General features: G+C 41.6%; 1 protein-coding gene across 1 annotated transcript; it reads right to left on the bottom strand.

Moving 5' to 3' along the window:
* Positions 1 to 1,862: 1,862 nt before the first annotated feature.
* CTDSPL2 (CTD (carboxy-terminal domain, RNA polymerase II, polypeptide A) small phosphatase like 2) lies at positions 1,863 to 19,765 on the bottom strand. The gene is made up of 12 exons (XM_010002826.1): positions 19,560 to 19,765; positions 16,002 to 16,140; positions 14,788 to 14,937; positions 14,121 to 14,336; positions 13,002 to 13,080; positions 12,636 to 12,747; positions 11,706 to 11,792; positions 7,312 to 7,374; positions 7,137 to 7,216; positions 5,114 to 5,240; positions 4,469 to 4,564; positions 1,863 to 3,943 (listed from the first exon to the last, which is right to left on the bottom strand). Exons 1-12 carry the CDS (start codon positions 19,749 to 19,751, stop codon positions 3,878 to 3,880), a joined length of 1,407 nt encoding a protein of 468 aa, XP_010001128.1. The 5' UTR covers positions 19,752 to 19,765; the 3' UTR covers positions 1,863 to 3,877.
* Positions 19,766 to 24,015: the final 4,250 nt, after the last annotated feature.

The following is a 24,015-nucleotide window of genomic DNA, read 5'->3' as shown; positions in this document are numbered from 1 at the left end:
AGCAGCCACTGTTCCCGGGGACAGAGGCAGGGGCTCCCCTTCATTTTCACCTGACTTGTGAAGTTACGAGTCTCATCACCAGCTGCGACACGCTAACGATACACGGTTGATTCAAGCAGGGTCAGACACAGAATGAAGGGTTCAGTTTGCAGTGTGATGCTGTAAGGAGGCCAGAACCAGGAGGAAAAATAAAGGAATATGGGCAGTTACTCAGCAGGGTCACAGTGCTTGTTTGTTCCTGGAGAGGTTCCCTCACCAACCAAGCCAGCCCTACTGTTACAGGCTGCTCCAGACTGTGGCCCTCAGGACAGGCTGATGAGGTTTCTACCCCCTCTGCCTCCTCCTCACCTTCCTGGTCCCCCTCCCCAGCAGGGCTCAAACCATAATGTGGGAAAGGGGCCTCATCTGGGGAGGGGGAAAAGGGGTTTCAGAAAGGACACTTGCTCCTCACACTGAGACACAGCAAGCTGTGCACAGCACTCACAGACCAGACTCCTCCTGATAACATGTTTAAGTGCTTTGTTTTCAGGTCTCCTGAATGTGCCTTTGGTTGATGCCACTCTTGTGGGAGATTTTTTAAATCAGGGTTTGAAACATTCAGGCTGATACATTTCAAAAGTAACGAAAAAATGTTTTCCTACACTGATGGAAGGTGAAATGAATCAAAGGTGGAAAGGAGGCCAATAATAGCAAGGTGAACACTAGCCAAGCTCTATAGCAACTTCAGTAAAAAAAAGAAATTGAACACGTACTGCCAAAATAAGTAAGAACAATGTTGTTTTGCTGTCAGAACTAAGAATGCTCAAACCTAGAACTGAATACACATGGACATGTAAAGTTAACACATGATTACCATGATCAAGCAACAGACCACAAATGAAATCATAAAGGACTTTAGAAATAGGATGTGTTTTCTAGACATACATAAAATTGGAGTAAATGATATAGCTGCAAGGTTAACTGCTGAAGTTGCACAGCCCTCCATTCAAGGCTCGAGCAGCACACACAGCTGAGCCTCCCCCCGTTGCCAGTGTCACTCTGGCTGTGCACAGTCTGACCCAGACTCATCTCAGAGAAACATTCAAGTCTCACCCTCGAGACAGCAAGAGGAAAATAAAACCTGACAGATTATAACTCTGCTTCATGCAAAGACCTTTCACGCCAGAAGCGTCTGACATTTTTAGGAACTTACACTTTGAAGAAGGTAGACTCATTCTGCAAAGAAGGTTCAGAATGATAAATACCAGACTTGCAGCACATTAAAATATTAATATTTAATATGTTTACTAAGCAGCCTCTTATTTTTGTTGTGCATCTATGTAGAACTAAATCCCTCAATTTACATTTCCATTTCCCTCACTGATCTGATCATCACAACACAGATACAGCTGTAAAGTGCAATGTATGCTTTGGTTTCCTTAACTAAAGAAAGCACTTGGAGAATGGTTGGAGCCAAAGATAGGACCCATGTGTGGAAGGACATTCTTGGAACAGATCATCGTCTCTCTTTACAGCCAGACAAGAGCGATGAACTACTGAACAAAATTAGCTTAATTCTGGTAACTGGTGAATTTTAAAGCAGCTCTATTATGTCAATTACCTGGAGAAATTTGGAAGAATTCCACATTAAACCAGGATGCACTGTTAAACTAATTTAAAATCATTTTAAAAATTCTCAGATTTCGATTTACATGTTAAGGAACAACTAAAAAAAGAGTTGGCAAACCATGTAGCAATTCAAATACAAGCTGACCATTTTCAGAATCTATAAATATTTCCAGAACCATCTTATTGACATAAAAACAGGAGGGAAGGGGCTGGTTACAGGTTCACACGTCTGCGCAAGAGCATATATAAAGGTCATGTTATGTACATTTTATTTCAATAAAGACATAAGACAAACAGCGTAAAGATGCCCAGATGCCCTAAAGATAAATACATTTAAAAGATTCTCATTAAAATGAATCTGTAGTATTTCTTTCCTGCAAGCAAAATACCTTTCTTTAAATACAAAAAAAATCAGTATTCTGAATTGCAAATGTTTTCACTTTTTGCAGAAAATCTGCCATGATGATTTGCTTTTTTAATGAATAAGGATTTTCCACAAAACAGGCTTGCTCTACATGCTAATTCTTTAAACAGTTCAGTGACACAATGTGCTAGCTACATACACAACAGATAATATAGTAAGAAAACACTCAACCTGATGAAAAGTTAAAATCTTCATTAATACACTGGAAAAAGTTGACATAACTCATGCCTTTTAAAATCAAAAATACAAAAATTAAATGTTTTCCTAAAAAGATTTTCCTTATTTTAAGGACTCATTTGAAAATGAAGCTGCATGTAATTTGTACAATAAAATTGTACAAGTAAACAGGTAATATACATAAAAAATTAATTGACATACTTCTCAATTATGAGTTGTCCACCTTTAATTTCCAATACTGTACTTTCTTAACAAGCATACAAAATATCAAACTTCTCTTTAGAAAAAGTGCCGTTCTGTGACATCTTTTACACACAAACAGTCTGAGCCTGTGGCGCGTTAATGCAGTCGAGAGGCAAAGCATCCTAACTTTTACAAATTATACCTTCCATAAAAAGCCTCCGGAAAAGGAGATTACACACCATTATAAAAATATCCACCTCTTGTAGTGGCTGCATTAGAGACCCAAGGCTGAGAGACTATTTCCATAGAGCATAGAAACCACTATGATAGCAGGCTGCCTGCGGGAGTGTCGGGAGCACTGTGCAGGGCCACTGCCTGTCCCCTCACTGGCACCCCCAGCCTGGGGCTGATTGTAGCCAGGAGTGCCAGGGGGCACGGGCAGCCCCTGCCACACACCTGGAAATACTGAGCCACTGTGCAGAATACTTCAATCCTGGAGGAAACAGAAGGCAGCAGTAACTGAATTGCATCAAACCTAGGAGGTGACCAAACTAGTTCTCCTTGCAAGATCTGCATGCACAGCATAGTCTGAGGTATTCCTTGTCCATCAGTTGGTTGTGCCACTGCAAGATATCGTCTGTCCAGAGTACATGCCATCACAATGGTTTAAAATATTCTGAATATTAGTAATTCTTATATTCTTATCTAGCCAGTCTCTTGATTTTTGAAAAGATTTCAACTACAGTAGAATATTACAGAAAGAAAATATAAATGCAAGGTTTTCCTTTCTAAATGAAACTTACATGGACTAAAACTAGAGAATATTTTTAAACAAATATACAGGATGCAGGCAGACGAAGCAGGAAAACGGCCATCCAACTGTTTAATAAAAAACTAACAAAATTTGGCTATTTCCAGAAAATCTATGAAGCGCCTCAACTAAAAGGAATGCATAATGAAATTCTAATCTAATACAGGTCAAAAATGTAAAAAGGTTATAAACCTTAACAGGAAAAATAAAACAACTTTTACTGGCCATTCCTGTTGAAATGAGAATCTTAAAAGTAACAGAAAAGTGGCTACAAACCCACTTAGAGCACCGAACAGAGAGAAAATCAGAGTCCATTTTCAATCTCTGTTGTATCATAAAATCCTGTGTTTCTACAGGTCAAACTGCTGGTGGCAGAAACAGAATTCTTTATAAACTGCAGATGTCCTGTACATAAAAAAATTTCCTTGGAGTTGCACTAGTTCTAAAGACTTTTCTGTTCTAGCCTACCGACTGCGTCGTACTGTATCGTACTGAATGGATTCCACCTCAGGTATCGAGTCTCTTCCTGTAACCCTTGATTATTGTTGGGCACCAAAGATAAGAAAAGCAAGACGGGGTACAAAAATGCAAAATTTCAACAGTAATGGCAATGTTTTGTTTTAGTCCAAAAGGGTCCTGCACTTTCTCCCCCTTCAATAAGTGGACAAAAGGCTTTAATCTGGGGGTAGCAAGTCATGCAAGCGAAATCTGTCTCTGATGTGAGGTCGGACATCTTCGTTCTGTAGGAGGGAAAGAAAGGTGCCAGGTTTAGGAGAAGGAACACATCTCTAAAGCAGATTTTAACAGGGCCCGTTTCCTAACACCAGCATTTTCTGGTAACAAAATATAAGCCACTAATATATGTGGTTAGAAGAGACTTACAAAATAACTACATAACATTCCCAATTCCACAGTAATTTATTTGCAGTTTAAGAATAAAGGCACCATCACAGCCAACAACAGGCATTATCCCATCTACATGCCTAAGGATTCTCCATTTCATTACAATTGATGTTAAAGTTCTCCATTTTTTTATTAGAGCACAGCTAGGAATGATGACATTCTGTCTTTTACCATGTAACTCAGTCCTTACGCATACTTGAGTTCCTGCCCAGAGAACCCCTTTCAAAAAGAGACAGATGTGACTTTCAGCAATCTCAGTCTCAGGGACTCAAAAAGTCTTAAAACACATGAAAACCCTTCAAATAGCTAATTGCCATATTGGGGGATTACAGATGGGGGAGCCAAATAAAGGGAACACTTACCAGCTCTACAAGTTTCTCCAGAAATGGAATCAATTTTAGGAGTTCGTTGTCATTTTTATCCATGAACCAGCTTTCTATAGGAATTCCATTTGAAAGCTAAAGGAAAACAAAAATAAATAATCAACACAGGATTTATACTTCATTTGCCTAAAAATATAACCTGTGAAACAGCCTTTTTGGGAAAAAAACCCCAACAATTTCCTAGTTATAATTTATTAATTAAAGTATTTTTCCTCTAAATTTTGTATGAAAATTCACATCCCAGAGACCTCCTTCCTTTGGACACACAGCTAAACCTGTGAAACAGCCTTTTTGGGAAAAAAACCCCAACAATTTCCTAGTTATAATTTATTAATTAAAGTATTTTTCCTCTAAATTTTGTATGAAAATTCACATCCCAGAGACCTCCTTCCTTTGGACACACAGCTACAAAAACATCCACACTTTGTGTAAGAACAGTCTGCAGTTGCCCTTCATGAAAATAAAAGTAAGAAACCCTGGTGATTTGTTAGTTCAATTGGTAAATTTCAATACAAACTTGATCCCAACACCCAAACAAGAAGTTAAATGAAACAGCAGCGTTTCAGTGTCCTTCTCCAGAAGGTTTGTTGCCACATCTGAGGTTGCTGCCAGCAGTGTCCTCACCTGGTAAGCAAAGGCTTGCGGTGAATTGTCAATGATGATGGTTTTTGAAAGATCTCTACCCAGGATGTTTAGATCCTTTATGTAATTGCCTTGCACACAAACACAATGCTCGCGGAAAAGTCGATGCCTGTGATGAAAGTACAATACTGATTAATAAGACAAACTACATCACCTGCACTGCACAGGGAAAGATTTTTTTTTCCTTTCTGCAGGGAGTTGCCTGTATTTCAACAGGAAAGCTCAATTCAGGTGTAACAAACATTTGTTACATCTTGCTTTCTAACCACTTTGGCACATGGGTTGTCCAAGGGACCCCAAATAACCCAACGATTTTGCAAGGCCCCAGGATCAGAGATGAGCTCTGCATGGTGGGGTTTTCCCTGCTCCTCTGCTGTGCTCCAGCCGTGGAGCACACGCCACCCTGTGCTGCCCACCAGGACACAGAGTAGCACAGGAAGGATGTGCTGGTTTGTGTTACCTCTGCTGGCAATTAACCTGTTCCAGTTACTGGAGCTTGAAAAAAGCCTCCAGGCCAAAACATTCCATCAACTCCTTCATTCCCGATTAGCCTACTCCCTTTTAATTTATTACAGCAGAAAAAGTCAACAGATGGATAGACTAAACCGACTCAGAATAAAAAAAATACCAGGAATAAAACCAAGATTTCATGGAACATCATTGTAATTATGATTTAAAAATAAATCATGTGAAATGGACAGATTTTGAGTTTTACAAAGCTGCATTACAATGCTGTTCCTTTAAGGCTGCTTATATTTTTAAATGAAGTTTGAAGAAGCTGTACATAGTGTGCTTAATTGCACAAAGGGGTTGAATTCCTAATGTTGCCATGGAGGAAAATAAGCTGATGCCTCGGCAGGGAATGGATTTATATATAGATTCTGAGCCACACGTGTGGAGTGCCTGACACGTCTACCTTTGGCCTAATGTCAAAACTAATCATGCCTTGATGTCAGCTTTTCAGTGGCACATGAATCACACTAAATTAATGCATCACATGAATCTTTCTGCCAATTCTTAGAATGTTGTTTGGCTACTTTATAATCTTTTTTCCTGTCCCTGATGCAGTTGAAACTGCAGTCCTGAATCACAGGCATTCTGTTCTTGGAGAAGGATCTGGAACACCACGGGTGCACATGCAGCCTCATTTTCCCTAAGTGCAGACATGGCACTTGCTCGTACACCCCGCTGGGCTCAGACATTCCAGGGGCTGGAATTCTTTGAAAATCTAGCCCCGCTTGCCTGTTCCAAAGGCAGAGGCAAGCCAGCCTACCAAAACCAGGAGGGGATCCTGTCGTGCCTGCCACATCAGAACAAGCAGTAAGATACAGTGTTCCTGGATGAAAACTAGGGCACAGGGCATTGTTGCACTCCCAAGGAAAATGAGTTACCATGTGCCTTAACTGCCAAATGAAAACAATGGATGTAGCCACTCAGTCCAAACAGTAAGTCTGTTATGTGCAGAAAATCAAGTTTTCACTGAAGAACAGTACAACAGAATGATGCAGGGAAATACTTTGCCAGTGATGTCCCAGGCACAGATTTTATGCAGCTCTGGCTCTAATCAGGCAGAGCTGTTTACTTCCCTCACTTGGGACACCCCCTGCTGGCCTGCCCCAACAGATGCTGATTGTCAGGATAACTATACAACTCTTAATTTATAAATAATAAATCCATTTTTAATAGTTTAAAAGTAATCAGAATCTCAGTTCATTTTTCTGTATTTCTGATGTGTGTTGCAAAGCAGCTCCAGCACATTTTGGACCCTGTCACAAGCCTAACATGCAGCAGAGAATGACTGGGAAGGGGTTTGGCCAAAGGGGAACTGCCTGGCAGCAGGAACTCATAACTTCATTCCTGTTTTCACTCACTCTTAGACCAGACAATAACATAAAGAATCAGTTCAGTGAGACACACATGTCACCACCACTTTCCCTGTCACATCTGTTAGGAAACAGCAGTTAGGTTGCTCCCAACAGCTACATTCACAATCATCTGTGTTTACCTGACCAGTTGCTTTTTGGGGTCTAGTATGTTCAGCAGCTTGTCTGCATACACCTTCTTAGAAGCAGTAAAAAGAATGATCTATGGATTAAAGGGGAAAGGGTAATTACTTTAGGTATAAGTATGTGAATATACTTTAAAAATTGAATTCAAAGGTAATATCTAGTTGTTTTTACCTCATAAATCTGAGACATACGTTCCAGGAATTCTCGGAAGAATGGCCTTAACCGGACATAGACCTGCAGCAGAGATGGGTTTTATTGAAGATTCAAAATACTTGGACTAGCCCCTGCATTACCATCAGCTTGTAAAGATTAGGTCAAAATATAAATAAAGAGCAAATACCAACTTCTGACACAATAACAACTCAGTTAAAACAATCTTTCATTAACTTGCAAGCTAAGCAGCTGTAAGTGAAAGTGAAATTAGAAATAATTTCAATTAAAATATAAAAAGTTGGACAATCTTTAAAGAAAAAACAAAACAGGTTGCTTTGACTAAACATTTTGAATCAGCTTTCACCAGCATGGCAGCATCAGCTCACTTACCAGCAAATGTGCCAGCGCTTGAACTAAATGATCTTAATAACCTTCTTCCACTAATTGAATATGGGGGTGTCAGAAGTTATTTAAAGAGAAAAAAAAAAAAAAGCTTTAGCTGTTTCCAAATTTCCATAAATTCAAACTCCAATGGCACAGAACAGCACACATACATAAATTATTCCCTGTAAAAACCTGCAGACTCACAAGAAGAGATACCAAGTTAGGAGACTCCTGCACCTCCAGACCTGAGCCCCGGTCTCCCGTAGAGGCAGGTGCCACCTCTGGGGCTGGAGGGCAGGGGCCCGGCAGCAGGGCAGGCTGAGGGCACACACCAACACCCAGGTGTGGATCTGAGCCTGGCCTGCTGCTTGGCACAGAGCTGGGTTTGACCTGAACCAACAGTGACAACACATGCTCAAGAGAGACAAGGTCAGCCTTACACTCCCCTTCCCCACCCTTGAGGTTCAGAGATTGCCCACTGACAAGGAACTGGAAGGAAACATCCCTTTTGCTGCATGAAAAAACCCCAATGAATTACGTGTTCCCCTTGGTGTTAAAATCTCTGCAACTACAAGAATTTCAGAATACCTGTCGTATATCTCTGTACCTGATGATTGTACCATCATTTTCCAAGGTGAAAACCAGAGCCAGGGTAGGTAATTTGCCCCTATGATGCTGCACTTACCCTCTGCCCCTCCACGAGCAGCCCTTGCCCCATGGCAGGACCCCCTGGCCCCCAGGGCAGGCTGGACAGCAGTACCAGGCTCACCTGACTGCTCCTGCTCTGCCCTCAGACAGCCTGAGCAGCTGCTGCAAGGACAGAGGGCAGGAGACACCTCTGGGCAGCTGCAGAGACACTCACCATGCCCAGCTCCCTGTGGCTGGACCATGTGTCCAGTGACCCAAGCCAAGACTGTTCCCAACTGGACAGAACTGCCTGGGGCTCAGCCGCACTTCTCCAAGGGGCAGAAGGGCCATTCCAGAGGTTCTGCTGAACTAAAGCTACATCTTCCCAAACTGATTTCATTGTGGATGCTGCCCAAGATAAACCAGAGCTTCCTGGCTTTCAGATCCAGAGCTTGATGGCTCTTCTGTTATTTCCAGGCCAGAGCAGAGTTCATTAGAAGGGAGAGACAGAATTCCCAAGCCCTGTCTGCTCATTCCACTGCAGTAACAAAGTAAAGCATCTGAGGCCTTGTTGGCCATGGTAAGATGGAAAACATGTAACACTATATCAAATAACCTACAAGTGACCTAGGGAGTTCCACAACAACTTTCAAGAATTAGGAAGATAACGGGAATTATTCTATGACAGATCCATAAAGATGTGATTCAACTGGAGAACTTTTGATCGCAGCCCGCTAAGGTACCCGGGCAGTGAGGAGATGATCTCATGTCTGGGGCCTGAAGCCAGCAACAGAACAAAACCTCTTTACCAAGATAAAAAAAAGATCAATTTCTTCATAAGATCAGTTGCTTATCTGATTATAGAAAGTAATACCAGGAGTACAAAGTCTAAATTCTACGGATTAAGAGAGGACGATGTATTTTCGTTTCCCAGGCAGATGTGAGTACACTCTGGTGTACTGAACAGATCTGGTACTTAGGAAAACTCCAGTTTTGCACAGGCTGTCTTTTTACTAAGTCCAACACTTAAACACCAGCATGATTTTTTCAACCAAGAAAACATAAACAAACTCCTTGTGTCAAAGCCTGACACAAGTAAGCCCCCTCACAGCATTTTTTAATTATGTTTTTAAACAGAAATCAGTAAGTGGCTCATGCAAAGTGTTAAAGCCCCTCCATGTCAGTGCTGGAAAGGCACAGCAATTTCAGAGTGTGCAGAACACTGCTCTATACCCAGACATTAAATTGGCTCCTTCTGCATAACTCCAGGAGAACTGTGAGAGAGAACTTCGTAGCAAACAAGCCCCTATTTCTGTGAACCTTTATCACAAACACTAAATCATGCAGCAGCAGAGCAGAGTTACTGGGTGTGAATCTGGTGCCTGACTCATGGGCCAAGAGGGTTCAGCTGCAGTTTGTAACAGAACTTCTAGAATCCAAGTCCACCTGATTCCCACTGATGTAGCACCCTACAATGGCCAGAAATGTCATTTCTTCCAGAAAGCACCTGTTTTATCACCACACTACTGCAAGAGCTTGAGGTCTTCAGACGGGTAAGAAAATATAAATGCTGTGAACCCAGATTCACGTTTGCAGTATTAGTCAGAATTACATGCTAAAGTTAGGATACTACTGGAAAACATCTTCAGAAACATCTCTCTCTCACTCACATTGTTTGCACTGGGTTATATTATGCAATAATTTATTTATAGTAACTTGCTGACTTCTACTTTGCTCGGACAGCTTAGTGTCTGCTTCTCTGTTGCCAGCTGTAATGACTTTCAGAATGAAATATGGAGACGTGAAATTAATACAGGACTATGCCAGAGATGATAGTCAAATTGATAAGCCAAAAAATACCTTGTAAAAAATGATAAATAGCTAATAATTTACAAAAAACACTAGAAAAGGTATTAAATACCAATAAATATGTTTTCAGCTTTTTTTCACAGGAGATTGCATGTCTTTTTGCACATTATGCTCTGGTTAAAGATTAACTTAATTGTATCCCTAAAGTATCTGCCTTGCTTATTATCTCTTCCCTACTAAGAGCTGAATGCTTTGTCAGTGTCTAGTGAGACGTAAAACCAGCAAAACAGAATACAGGGACCAGGAGAGTGCTCAAAGACAGTGGCCAACCTTCTCAGCCCTGCAGGAAGCTGCTGTTCCCTGGCAAATCCAGGCTGGGCTCTTAAGAAAGCCAAGAGGAAACTCATCCAGGACCCAGACAGTAACTGCCCTGTCCCAAGGCTCTACAGGCTTGTGTACAGTGCTGATAAATACAGCTTTAGAAACATGGTCAGTCACTCCTTCCACTGACTGCCATTTCCTGAAGGCACAATCCTGCTAAGATCTCAGCATAATCAATCAGTCACTAGAAGGATCAGTTACGCACAGCAGAAAATACATCATACTGAGATCTTTTAAGAGAAAGAAGGGAAAAAAATGAAGCTTTAGTCTTCCTGGTGCTGTTAGTGTCAAGAACCTCCAAAGAACTAATTCTAAGGCTCCTTGCAAGTTCAGCCTGGAGGAAACTACTGCACATGGCTGTCACCAAATAAGAGACAAGATAAACCCATGTTTAAAAATTGCTTCAGTTTTTATATGGAACAGCAAAGAAAAACATTTTTTAAATCAGGAAAAATACCTGACAATTGTCCTTTTAAGGTGCCTGATGACTGGCTCATTCTCCAAAGATACTATAGAGGGGTCCAATACCGTGCCAACTACATGGTGAGGAAGCTGTTGCTGCTCCCAGGTACATCACACAAAAGGACCTGAGAACAACAGCCTGGGTCAGTGCAGCACCTCTGGCAGTTGCTGGAAGAGAGTTCCTCCTTCCCATCCTCTGTGGTAGGTCAGTGTGAAACACACACAACTAACAGCACCTCTAACAGCAGGATAAGAACCTACATCTAGCAGTCTCCACAAGACAAAGAAATATCACTCTGACTACCCAGTGGTCTCTCTCTGGGAGTAAAGAGGTAGAACTGGTGCTGGCAAAGCCTATGCAAGACTGACAGCTGAGAGAGATGGTTAATGCCGGGCCCTGAAGATGTCTTTCATACCAAACAAAAGGATAGAGCAGTGTGGATGGGCTTTCCCTTCAAGGGATGAAAGTAGACAGTCTGAGGGAAGCTGCACCTGGGAAACAGCCCTGGAAATGAAGGTTTCAGCGCTCCTGCCTCCACCTGCTGGCAAGAAGCAGGCTGCTGCTGCAGGGCTGTGCCAAGAGCAACGCTCCTGAAGCAGGACAACCCACCCCCTGCCCACAGCCCCAGCAGCTGGGAGCTGCCAGTCACTTCTCTCTTTAAACAAGATGGTCACACACACACACAGAGCAAAAATTCATACCTCACACAAAATAAAAAGGTGTGTATTTTTTTATACACACGAATTACCTGGTAAATGACATCTTGAAAAAGAACTGGGAACGTGAGTGCAGCATCTTCTAACTCATTTAGACTACAGTGCACTAACGTTTCATCCTAGTGAAAACAAAAAGGTGGCATAAAAGAAAGGAAAGACTGGAGAGAATACTGAGTATACAAGCCATTTTCTGCATCTTTATTCTCATTTTTAGGTAGGTTTCTTTAGTCTGGAAAATGTATTTCTCTGCACCTGCTGTCAAGATTGAAAAGGAATTCCTAGAATGAATTATACATTTCAGTATTCTTGTTGTTTGTTTTTTTAAAAAAAATAACTTAGACTTGTACCAGGGGCATAATTATAAGAAGGTATTTTAATTTCGTAGGCTATCCTGTCATTCAGTTCAAATCTGCATCTGTCAGTTTGAATAATCCATCCATTCAAATGACCACTAGAGGACAAGCCAACTGCTACTGTCCGTGACAAAGCAATGCTCCTGACATCATGAGCAGGCTCTGAAACAACTTTCAAAACAGAGAGGATAAAACAATATTTCTGTGAGTATTTTACAAAGTGGTTTGTGCTCCCTAAGAATAAGAATGTTCTAAGAAGTAGAAGACAGATTCTTGCCCAATCTTGACACAAGACAGACAAAGCTGAACTTTCCTATTTATTACATACAATTTTTTTCCAGGTTGGATTCAGGAAAGCTTTATGGGGACAGATAACTGTTTTTAACAGGATGTTAAGCATCCAACAAATACAGCAAGCATTCTATTCTTGTCACTATTATTGTTTTTTAAATGCAGGCCATCTTTAAATAAAAATACTATGACAATGGTGTAATATTCACCAAGGCCTTCTTGTTTAAGGCAAGCATGAGCAACTCCAGCAACAGACAAAAGAAACGAAAAGCTGCACACCACCCCCTGCTTTCAGCATGTGTTTATAAAGATATTTACCAAGTCTAGAACTAATGAGAATTCTGGTGTGCTTCTTGTTTTCAGTGGAAGAGCTGGCTTCCTGTTCAGTTGTTCTTCTGTTAGTGGTGGAACATGTTTGATGAAATAGTATCTGAAAAGAACACGGATTTTGCTGTAGAAGTGCAGATACATTATTTAACTGGTGATGTTGCAGCCCTACTTCAATATTTAAGGCTGCACAAGAAACAAGTATTTTAAAAGTAAAAAATACCACAACAATCTACACATTTTTTGAAGTTAAGAGCTTCTCGAATTCATGACCACAATATAAAACTGTTCCAACTTCAGTTATTCCAATCCCAAACGGAACAATTTAGTATTTTGAGTACAAACATTAGCACTTACGGATCAAAGACTTCCCAGTCTTCTTCATAGGTGGCTTCTGCATGGGCTGATGAGTAGCCACTGTCTGGAGATACTGGTGCTAAAATTCAACAAAAATGGCCAAAACAACAAATAAAACAAAAAACCACAAGAGCTAGTCTTATTAGTGCAGTTTTTAAAAGTGACAATTTGCACTTGATACACAAGTGCCTCAAGAGTGAAAAAAACCTCTCCCTGCAGCCCCAGCCTCTGGCTCCCCCTGTCCCTCTGAGCCAGCCTGCTCAGCTCCTTGGGAGGCCACCAGAGCTCCAGTCACATCGTGCAGCAGATCCACCACCTGGCCAGGCACACAGGACACAGCAAAGTATCCCCACGGCCTCTGATGGAGTGAGCTCCTGCAGCCAGCCCTGATCTGAGCCAGCACAGCTCTTCCAGCCTGCAGCTCGTGCCCACCTCATGGCTGAGGGGACCTTCTGGATCGAGGCAACAGACCAGAGCAGAAGGTCTGGATTACACATCAGCCCCTCAACTCAGAGGTTAAACTTACTTACTTGAAAGGAGACCTCTACCCCCTCAGTTCTGCTTTACTACCCATGTTCTGAGGGTCTAGGGAGGACTTAGAAAACTAAAGAATTTGTTGCTGGCCACACACAAAAAGAGAAGCTGAATTTTTGGATAAAATTTTTTGTCAAAAAAAAGGTATGGTAAGTGTTTTGAAGAAAACACAGACAATTAATGTAGGATCCAGGCGTTTCTCATTCACCTCACTATGTTGTTCTAATATTAAGTATCAAATTGTTGCAAGTGTCTCTGTCAAGATAAGCAGGTCTAGGGTGTGTATTTTTAATATAGAGGTGAGACGGTTCAATATTAATAAAATACCTTTCTTCTGTAAACTTTGTTTTCATTTGAAGAAGTGTTATGAGGTCAACAGCAGCAATAGATGAGACCTGCCAAAGGTCTCTGCTGCATAAAAAGGATTTGTTTATAAAACATAAAAATCAATATTAATACTGTTTGCATGCCCCAAGCACATGTGAAGTATCAATTTACACAAAAGGCAAGTGCATGGGTTTCCCGAAGAGCAAAAATCACACACAGCTTCAATACCTGAGGCCAAGGTGAGCACCCAGTCCTTACCTGTAAGTGGTGGCAGGTCACGGTCATTTGCTTCCTCCACTTCTTCTAAGCCATTGTTGACAGCAGACCTGACCTGCCCTGCCTGGCTGGCATACACTGCTCCGTTGGTCGACGTTGCTGTACTTGTAGTGATCTCATCTACCTGCTCCATATCAAGCTGCTTGACTATTTCTTCAGCTTCAACAGCTTGTCCTGGAGAATCTGATCCTGACGTTCCTGAATGAAGATTTCAGTACACTCATGGTCATTATCTTTGGGCTGATTGTCATTGCTAACCACTCCAAAAGTGTTTCAGAATAACTGAGGATGGCTGCATTCTTTAACAAGAAGAACCAAAATGAAGGCCATGACAAATGCCTTTATGTTTGGGACAAGGAACTTAACATTATTTTTTTAACCTCCTTTTTTTTTGGTTATTTTTATAAAACAGAAGATAAAAGCCATAATGCTTACACCTAGGAAAATATCCTAATGTATACAAACTTACTACTTCTCTTAGTAACGACCAACCCTTGTAAGAATTAAGGAACCCTTTATCTGGTTGTAGTAACACTTAGCCTGTAAATCAGAATGAAAAGTGCATTGATGCTCAAAAGAGCTTTTTCTTTAAAAATAAAAATCTATCATTCTTAGCTTTAACACTATTTGCTTTTAAAATAATACTCACCATTTTTATTTGCTGGTGAAAAAAAATTGAAAACAGGAGAAAATATAGTTCCCAGTAAGGTAGTTCGTGGGGGGCTGCCAGTGGAAGGATTATCTTCTAATTTTCCATTTTGCTTTACATGCTGGTTTGTCATCTCATAACTTCCAGCTTCTGGAAAAGAAACATTCTGAAGTGTAACACCATGCTTCTGTTTTTCACAGTTGCATCCTCTCTTTTATTGTAGGAAAAATCCCTCTTGCTCATGGTTCAACTTGGTTGGCAAAATACCAGCCCCAAGCATTTAACAATCTAAAAAAATCAAAGAGCTAGCTATTTAATATCAAAATGAAAAGGAAATGCCAATTTTTAACACCATCTGAAGTTCAACACTACAGATCAGGAAGCACTCATTGTTTATTAAAGTATGCTGTAGATTAACAAATAATAGCTTTTTAATCCTTTAAACAGGCTTGATGGCAGAGGCCAGAGGTGAAGATGCTGAGCACCTTTCACAGCACACCCGGCAGGATCAGTGGGACTCCACCAGGTGGACACAAGGGGAACTGGCAAGTGAGCCCCAACAGCTGGACCTCCAAAACTGCACAAGATCAAGTTCATTATTCTCCACACATACACACACTCATCAATAAAATTACGAAGTAAAATGATTTGTAGTTGTTATCACAAAAGGACACAGAATTAAATAAACCTTCACATTACAAAACCAGAGGAGCTGAGAGCCTGTTTCTCAGCTGGGCCCAGGTGACCTTTAGAGGTCACTTCTGATCTGCATTTTTCTATAGATTCTATGACAAGAACCCACCTGTGTCTCTGACAAGTGCTTTCAACACCTAGGGACATTTGGTTACTTCCAACAAAGGTCACAGGTTGGGAAGTCATATTTCATTTTTTTGTGAGAAAATGGGGGAAGAGCTACATCATAATTATCTCTGGCTTTTTTTAGAATAATGATTTTAAAAGTTAAGTTCCAAAACAGCTGGTCATGATCACATACCCAAATTGTTCTTACAAAGATACAGTGGATATGTTTGAGAAGTGATGCTCTAACTGTTGCTCAGAGTCTCATGTGGGTGCCACTAGCCCAGCCTTGCTGTCTCTGGGGTCAGTCACAGAGGCCCCAAGAACCCCCACACTGCAGGAATGTCCTGCACTAGCAGCTGCACAACGATGGCACCACCATTCACTTGCAACAAGAGACTGAAACATTTACACACCTCCATTCATTTGACTTTTCCGTCGTACTCGAGAGATCTGTTTATTAGGCTTTTCTCCTGCTTGAGGCGTGGATGTAATCAAGTTGTTATCTATATCCCGTTCAATTCTACTTCTTTTTGCAGGATTTTCTCTTTCTTCCTTAAAATAGAAAAGGGCAAAAAAGAAACATACTGAATAGTGCCTCTTTTCTGCACCAAACAGCACCAGGAAACATTGGCTGTTAGAGAAAGTTTCACCAAAGATCAGTTTACCTTCCACTTCCAGATGCAGAATATGCAAATTGTATCTGGCCAGATGGGATTTTAAACTCACTTAAACTGACACAACTCAAGGAAAATAGCAAAGTATTGGGAAAGAAAACTGCACTTGGAACTTGTGCGACAGGAAAACTGTCTCTGAGTGCTATTTCACTGGATAGTCAATTTATAAATATTTATAAGTGCTGGGGAGTTTGGGAAATGGAGGGACAAGGCAACTGAAATTATCTCAGACTTATTTCTCTGCTTGTTAAATACCCAAGAAGTAAACTGCATGACAATATCCCATATGGAATTGTCCACCACGCTCCCAACGTGAAGTGGCTTCCTAAATTGTCCACGAGTCCAGGATGTGCTGCTGTTCAACCTGTACCAGGCTGCAGGTCACAAACCTGAGCAGTTAACACTGGTGCAAGGAAGGGTTATGACCCAATGGCTCCTCTTACCTTTCAGCAAATGCCTGTTCTCCCCTAGGGCACTGACATGACCAAGACAGAACCAAACACATTTGCACATTTTCTGCACATAAGCACAGGTGCTGAAGACAGGTTCCTTCCCCTTTTCCCCAAAGCACCTACTACAACTTAGTAAGATGGCAATCTGAAATCTACAGCATGACCATACAGAGCAGGTGGAAATGTCAGGTGTGAGGCAATGCAATATGAACCCAATTAAATATCAAAATAAATAACAAGGCCACAGACCATATAAAAGTTAATTAAAACTTCAATTTTAGAATTACAGTATTACCTTTCTGGAGCAGCAGTTTCACATCTTTAAAGAGAAAAGAGAAAAACAGTTTGCGTGCTCCATAAAGAAAGTAAACAGACCTTTTAGAACAATTCATCTAACTCCCATGCTAACAGCACAGCAGCTAAAGGAAGCACTAACACACAAGGAAATCTATTAACATCCACATCAGAAGTGAACATCGATGGAACCAAAAGCTTCCTACTGGCAATATCCTCGACCAACAACCTTGGTGAGAACAATCTAATTACCACCACTTAGAATTAGTAATATGTATCAGTAGTATATATCATAAATCCGCAAAATGAGGGAAAATGGGTGGCTCACTGAGCTGGCACAAGCACAGCAAGGCACCTCATCTTCTAGGTCATTTGTTCAAATGCTCCACACCAGCAGAAAAAAAAATGAGCTAAATTAATTAACTTCTAAAAGCTTTCCATTGGCCTTCATAAAATGGGCTGCGCTCTCATGCTGATGTATAGAAAACAAGAGTGGAAACATTACAAAAGTTACAATGGAAGCAGGAAATCTGGCTGATGGTATCAGCACAGGCATGAAGAATTCCCTGCATCTGGAGATCCCTTTCATCCTCCAGAAGGGGAGCCACCACCATGTGGTGGGAAAGCTCACACTGCTGAGCCCACCTTGTACTAGTTAACAGAATTCAAAGGTGAGATTAGATAGAATGTTATTGTGTTACTTGGTTTATACACTGAAAATTGTATTGCAGAGATACAGAATTAAATAAACCTGTTATATGGATTTATGCAACAAACTATTTGAATGCTGTGATCTACTCAATTCACTATAACCTCTTACTACCAATAACTGCCACCAGGAACATGGCCATGTTACACTGACATACACATTTGGTTGCTTCAGGCTGTTTTCAGAAGGATGCACATACTGAGGAATGGCCTGAGCTGGTCCTGAAGCAGTGACAACAACCTTGAAGGCCATGTGATTTCTGGCAGTGCCAAAACCCCCAAAATCTAACTACTTCAGAGGACATCTGATGTTAACCATTTGCAAATGCTAACAGTACTTCCTGTACACAGACATGTATCAGTTTTTCCAGGTTTGTCAGATTTGTCCTTTTGTAGATGGCAAAAGCTACTGCACACTCCTCACTACTGCTGCCCTGCACGGGGTCAGCAAAAGACCTGAGGATCAGACCTAGTCCCCATCCAAATCCAAAGAGCCACCTTTCAGTCTCTGGTTCTTCTGATTAAATACCTGTAAGGTTTTTTTTTTTTCAGGTTTTGTTTGTTTAAAGAGTATTCCTAATAAGACACCTTCAAAATACCAGAGAAATAACCTATTACTGTGATTAAAATTGCCAAGACACATGTGTTCCAAAGACATTTTATTGCCATAAATCCATATAACCTCTGTGGTGATTTAGATTTTAGCATACCCAGGAACAAAGTACTCTGCAAGTTGCACACACAGACTATCTCCGAGAGTCCTAACGTTTCCATGGCAGCCACAAGAATACTTTGTGAAGGCACCATTGGAAGATGGGCTGGCAGTATCAGTATTGTGCCATGCTGATGCCACTGGGACTACTCCAAGCCCTGCTACAGGCACAGGAGAGGACATGAAAGCAAACAGGAGAAAAATGTGGACATCTTATATTAAAAAACCTGTCAAGAAAAAAAAAAAAAAGGATTGAAATGTAATCCAAAGATTTGAGAGAGGGAGAGATGAGGGGAAGAAAGTGATTTTGCAGCCAAAATGTTGCACTACTGAGCTCCAATATAGATGCTGAATGTAAAACAGATTAATTCTCCTGGTTTAATGAACAACAAAATGTAAGCAGATTTAACCATATATCTTTACTGAAGTATTTCTTTGTTGGTAAATCAAAGTTTCCATGACAGATAATTAACACATGCCATGAAATATTAAATTGCACTCTCTTTTTGACAACTTCAGAGTACGCTGTTACTGTAAATTATTTCAACCTCAGTTGTTACTCAGTTGTCATTTCAACACTTAGTTCAAAACCCAGAAAATATATCTAGATTTATATAATTTTTATTTATCATCTAGTTAACCTGGGACACATTTTAGTTAAGGTCTGACTTCTTGGCTAGTCTTCAGTTCCAACTTCTTGGCTACTCCTTGGCTATTCTTTAAAATGTACAGCTACATAACATCAATATCCTGACTGCTGGAACTGAACAAAATTGTTTACTTAACAGCAATTTTTTCTTACAGATCTGCTTTTCTTAGTTGCCAGTACTGGCAATTCCCAAATTCAAGAATTTTTACACCAACACTTCCACAAAGAAATACCTAGGTAATAAATTCTGTGATGTGCTGGATTGTCTTAAGTAGGCCTGCAATTGACTCCTCCAGGATCTGAAAGTCTGCTTTTTAAAAATTATGTGTTACCTGACAACTAGCAGAGGAACTTCTTGCTTTCCAATTCTTTACGTGAAGGCATTACATGTATTTATTCCTAACAGAGATGGGTTTAAATCCAACGTAAGCACCCAGGCCCAAGCCAAGCCCCGGAGCAGCCGCGGCTGCTGGCGTGCGTACCTTGGCTGTGCTTCCTTTAATGAACTTTTTGATCGAAGACAACAAGCCGGTTTCATTTTTCTGTGGTTTCCCCCCTCCCCCAGGTAGGCTCTCTTCCACCTCCGAGCGTTTCCTCTTGGCCCTCAGTGCACGCTGGGTGTGGATGGGATGTGCCTGCTGAGAAGCCTTCCGCGTCCTCAGCCTCATCTTCATCTGTGCCACATGTACAGCTGGAAAAGGAGAAACAAGAAGACTTAAGTCACTAAAGAACCATATTAAGCTTCAGATCATGAATTTAAAAAATTATGTAATGCTGACAGTGTTCCAAGGCACCCAGCTTCCACATCCATATGTATGGCCTAATTTAAATCAAAGGGAAGAGCTATTTACGTTAAAGCCTAACGTTGGCAGGAGAACAAATGGATATAATCTGGCCACGGATACATCCAACCATGAGGTCAATTAGGTTTTTGCATAACCCTCCAATCTGAGTAGTAGGAACAAAAAGTCTACCTGCTTGTAGGATGAAGAGGACTGTGTGGTACCTGGTGTCTCCAGCATCAAATGACTAGACCCAACGACCTAGGCAGTCCTTTCCAGCTCTGTGTTCCTCACAATACTTCATTTTCAGTCTCTACATTAAATTTGAGATGAGGCATAAATCTACATTCATGTCAAGTGTTCACAGAAGAAGAAACCATAAATGAGACTGTACACTCAATATGGGTGAGGATATAGCAGCTCAACAGAGGAACCCAAGATTGATCTCCAATACCACTCTATTTGGGAATCCAATTAGACCTCAGGAAGACTCATGCAAGGGCAATATTATTGAAGCAGAGTAAAAGGCCATTCCAGGCAATGTGTCTCATTTATCTCAAACCTTCCACTGGACTGCTGGTACAGTCCAATTTCTGCACAAATGTAACTGCTATTCTGGACTGAGGAATATACCTTCTCCAGCTGACTGAAGCTCATACTTGGGTTGATTTGAATGGGACTGACTATTCATGTGCTCCAGATTATGTCTATACTGGATCAGGAGCAGGAAAAAGCATTAGAAGCAAATCCATCTTAATTTTAATGCACAGAAATACTGGGAAGAAAGTAATACACATTTCCTAGCTGAAGTAATTACAAAAAGCATATTTTTAAAGAAAAACCTATGCTTGTCACGATAAGAATGAGCATCTGCTGTCCTGAAGTTCATTTAGCATGTATCTCACTGCTGAACAGATAATCTACAATATTTAAAATACAAGTCATGTCACAACACCTGACTTGCTTAGGAAAAGCAACAGTGGCACTGGTGTGAATCACAGACACAGACACACTGGGACTACATTTCCAAAAGCAGCCTGAAAACTGTACCCAGCTGCACTTCTTCACAGCTAGATACACCTCAAACGCAACTGCAAGGTGTTCCAGCTAACCAAGAACACCATAACTACCCACACTATTTTTAGAAGGTCTAGCAAAAAAAGTATTCAGTTGGCATTGTCAGGAGTGCAAGAGTCTAGTTACATATAATATTTGCTTTAACTGCCAGCAAACATTGGATTTCATTTTTCATAGGTACGTGTCCAGCATTTTTCATCAGCAGTTAATACAATAACTGTTCACAGATGGAAAAGGACAAGTTCAGATTCTTCAACGATTTAATAGCTACAGCAAAAGGGGACTGACATGGGAGATTGAAGGAAAGACACCAGAAACCACAGCCTACGTGTATAAAACCGGTTCCTTATAGTCTTGCGCCCTCTAGTAACAGAAGCATTGAAACTCTGAGTCCAGAGTATCCTTTTGTTATTAATAATTGCAGTAGAATTTGCATTTCATTTAAAGGAATCTACTGTATGTGGAAAAAATAATGCAGAGAAATAATTACAAAAGGTCCCTGAAGATTTTAATTCAATATGCTGTTCCTACTCCTTGCCACTAGAAAGACAAAAATAACAATACAAAGATGTAAAATAAATATGTCTGTTACTAGGTCTGACTTACTAAAGAAGAACAATTACATATGAAGTTTCTCAGTGTTCTTGTATGTGGGAGATGAACTAATTCATAACCCTAGCAGGAAATACAGCCTGAGAGAGAAAACGGCCTGAGAGACAAAATTTTAAAGCAAATAGTTTAAATCTGCCAGTGTTTCAAGTTAAATAGTTGGTAATTTGTTGGAATGAAGTTAGAGGAAAAACAACACTGTTTTTTGCGTTGTTGAAAATATTCCTAAAACTCTCCAAGGAGCTCTAGTCCTTCCATACTTCGGAAAGGGAATTTTATTAGCAGTGTTATCAACCTATTTAGGAATTAATTACAAATCTCTGAAATTCTTCAACCTGTCTGTGGCAAGGAGACCCAGATCACAGGCAGCAGTCTCCAAGACACAGAAGTGAGCAGAGCAGGAAAGCAGACAGCAGAGCCATCAACACTTCAGCCATCCCAGCTTCAACTGGTTTCAAATGGGTTCCAAAAGCCACAGCATGACAGGCTCCTCCAGATCTCCAACATGCCAGTCACCCAGCCCTGTGCCATCCAGGAGGAGTATCTGGTCCTTCTTTGTATTCCACATGTTGAATTTATGTTCGCAGTCCTTCCTGCCAGAAAGCCCTGGAAGCCAGGCACAGGAACAGTGCAACAAGGCAGCCTGTACCTGCAAAGGTCTCCTGTGTATAGGAAACACGTTTATGCTGAGAAGTTGAGGAGAAGTGGTAAAAGGGGAATAAAATCAGAAAGATACTGGAAAAAAGGTACAAGAATTTGTAACAATCAGAGCAAACTTCTCAACAGTACTTTGATACGGTAGGATGACATCAGGGAACCTCGTGGCTTGCTCCTGCTCCCTCCTCCTTTCTTTCCCACACTCATTTCAGAGTCTGCCTTCCCCTCCAAGCCCGGGCCAGCTCGCTGGGCTAACAGAGAACAACTACTTCATTTTTATGCCAGTTTAAATCAATGGGCATCCAAGTAACGCAACAGAGCAGGTGCAGGAGAAGAACACAAAGCATACCTTGGAAGCTGACTAGGACAGGGAGCCAGAGGTGGATGGAGGGAAGCTGGGTGTCACCAGAGGCTCCATTCCCAGCGTACAAACTGTGACAGAGCAGGGCTCAAAGCAGTCAGTCCCACCAACTGCATTCCAAGAATTCCCTTATCTCTGTGACATCATAACAAAATAATTTAGCTTGGAAAACACCCTTAACAACATTGAGTTCAACCATTAACCCAGCCCTGCCAAGGCCACCACAGACCCACATCCCTCAGCGCCACATCTACAGGGCTTTGAAATCCCTCCAGGGATGGGGACTCCATCCCTGCCCTGGGCAGCCTGGGCCAGGGCCTGACAATGCTTTGGGGAAGAAATTGTTCCCAATATCCAATCTAAACCTCCCCTGAGCAACTTCAGGACATTTCCCCTTGTCTTTTCACTTGTTCTTTGGGAGAAGAGATCAGTACCTCTGGCTCCAACCTCCTCTCGGGCAGTTGCAGTCAGCAGGTCTCCCCTCAGCCTCCTTGTCTCCAGGCTGGACACCCCAAGCTCCTTCAGCTGCTCCTGGGCAGACTTGTGTTCCAGCCCCTTCCCCAGCTCCACTGCCCTTCCCTGAATACACTCCAGCCCCTCTGTGTCCTTCTTGTTGTGAAGGTCCGAAAACTGACCCCAGGATTCGAGTTGTGGGCTCACCAGTGCCCAGCACAGGGGGGTGATCTCTGCCCTGGTCCTGCTGGCCACACCAGTGCTGTCACAAGCCAAGACGCTGCATACAATCTCATACAACTGGCCTTGGCCCATCAATCTAGTGTGTCACAGAATCACAAAGAATCACAGAATTTTACGGGTTGGAAGGGACCTGGAAAGATCATCCAGACCAACCCCCCTGCCAGAGCAGGGTCACCTAGAGCACATCACACAGGAACGTGTCCAGGCAGGTTTGGAACGTCTCCAGCAAAGGAGACTCCACAACCTCTCTGGGCAGCCTCTTCCAGGGCTCTGTCACTTCACAGGAAAGAAGCTTTTTCTCAGGATGAAAATATTGAATAGTACCTGTCCCAGTACCAACCCCTGAGGGACTTCACTAGTCACAGACCTCCAACTAGATTCTGTCCCATTGACCACAACTCTCGTACTCATGATCCACCTCACTACCTGATAACCAAGAGCACACTTCCTCAGTTTATCTATGAGGATGCTGTGGGAGACAGTGTCAAATGCTTGACTGAAATCAAGATAAACCACATCTACCACACTACCATTATCTATACACCTAGTTACTTCCTCACAGAAGGCTATAAGGTTGGTCAAACATGACTTCCCCTTGGTAAAATCATGTTGCCTGCTCTTAATGACCCACTCATCCTTGATATGCCTAGAGATAGTGCCAAGAGCAAGTTGTTCCATCACCTTTCCAGGGATGGAGGTGATGCTGACCAGTCTATAGTTAACCGAATCCTTCTTGCCCTGGATGTCCAGATTGCT

The sequence above is a fragment of the Chaetura pelagica genome, unplaced genomic scaffold (assembly GCF_000747805.2).
Source record: "Chaetura pelagica isolate M959 unplaced genomic scaffold, ChaPel_1.0 scaffold658, whole genome shotgun sequence".
Classification (NCBI taxonomy): Eukaryota; Metazoa; Chordata; class Aves; order Apodiformes; family Apodidae; genus Chaetura; species Chaetura pelagica.
The sequence above is the reverse complement of the archived record's forward strand: the minus strand, read 5'-3'. Positions and strand labels throughout refer to the sequence as shown.

Bases quoted from the DNA above. Each gene is read 5' to 3' on its own strand.
- CTDSPL2 (XM_010002826.1), bottom strand. From the start codon at position 19,751: ATGAAGATGAGGCTGAGGACGCGGAAGGCTTCTCAGCAGGCACATCCC. The intron at 11,793-12,635 runs GTAAATATCTTT...TGTTTTCACTAG, and splicing joins TCTCATTAGTTCTAGACTTG to GATGAAACGTTAGTGCACTG. The intron at 7,375-11,705 runs GTAATTCGTGTG...TCTCTGCTGCAG, and splicing joins TTCAAGATGTCATTTACCAG to GTCTATGTCCGGTTAAGGCC.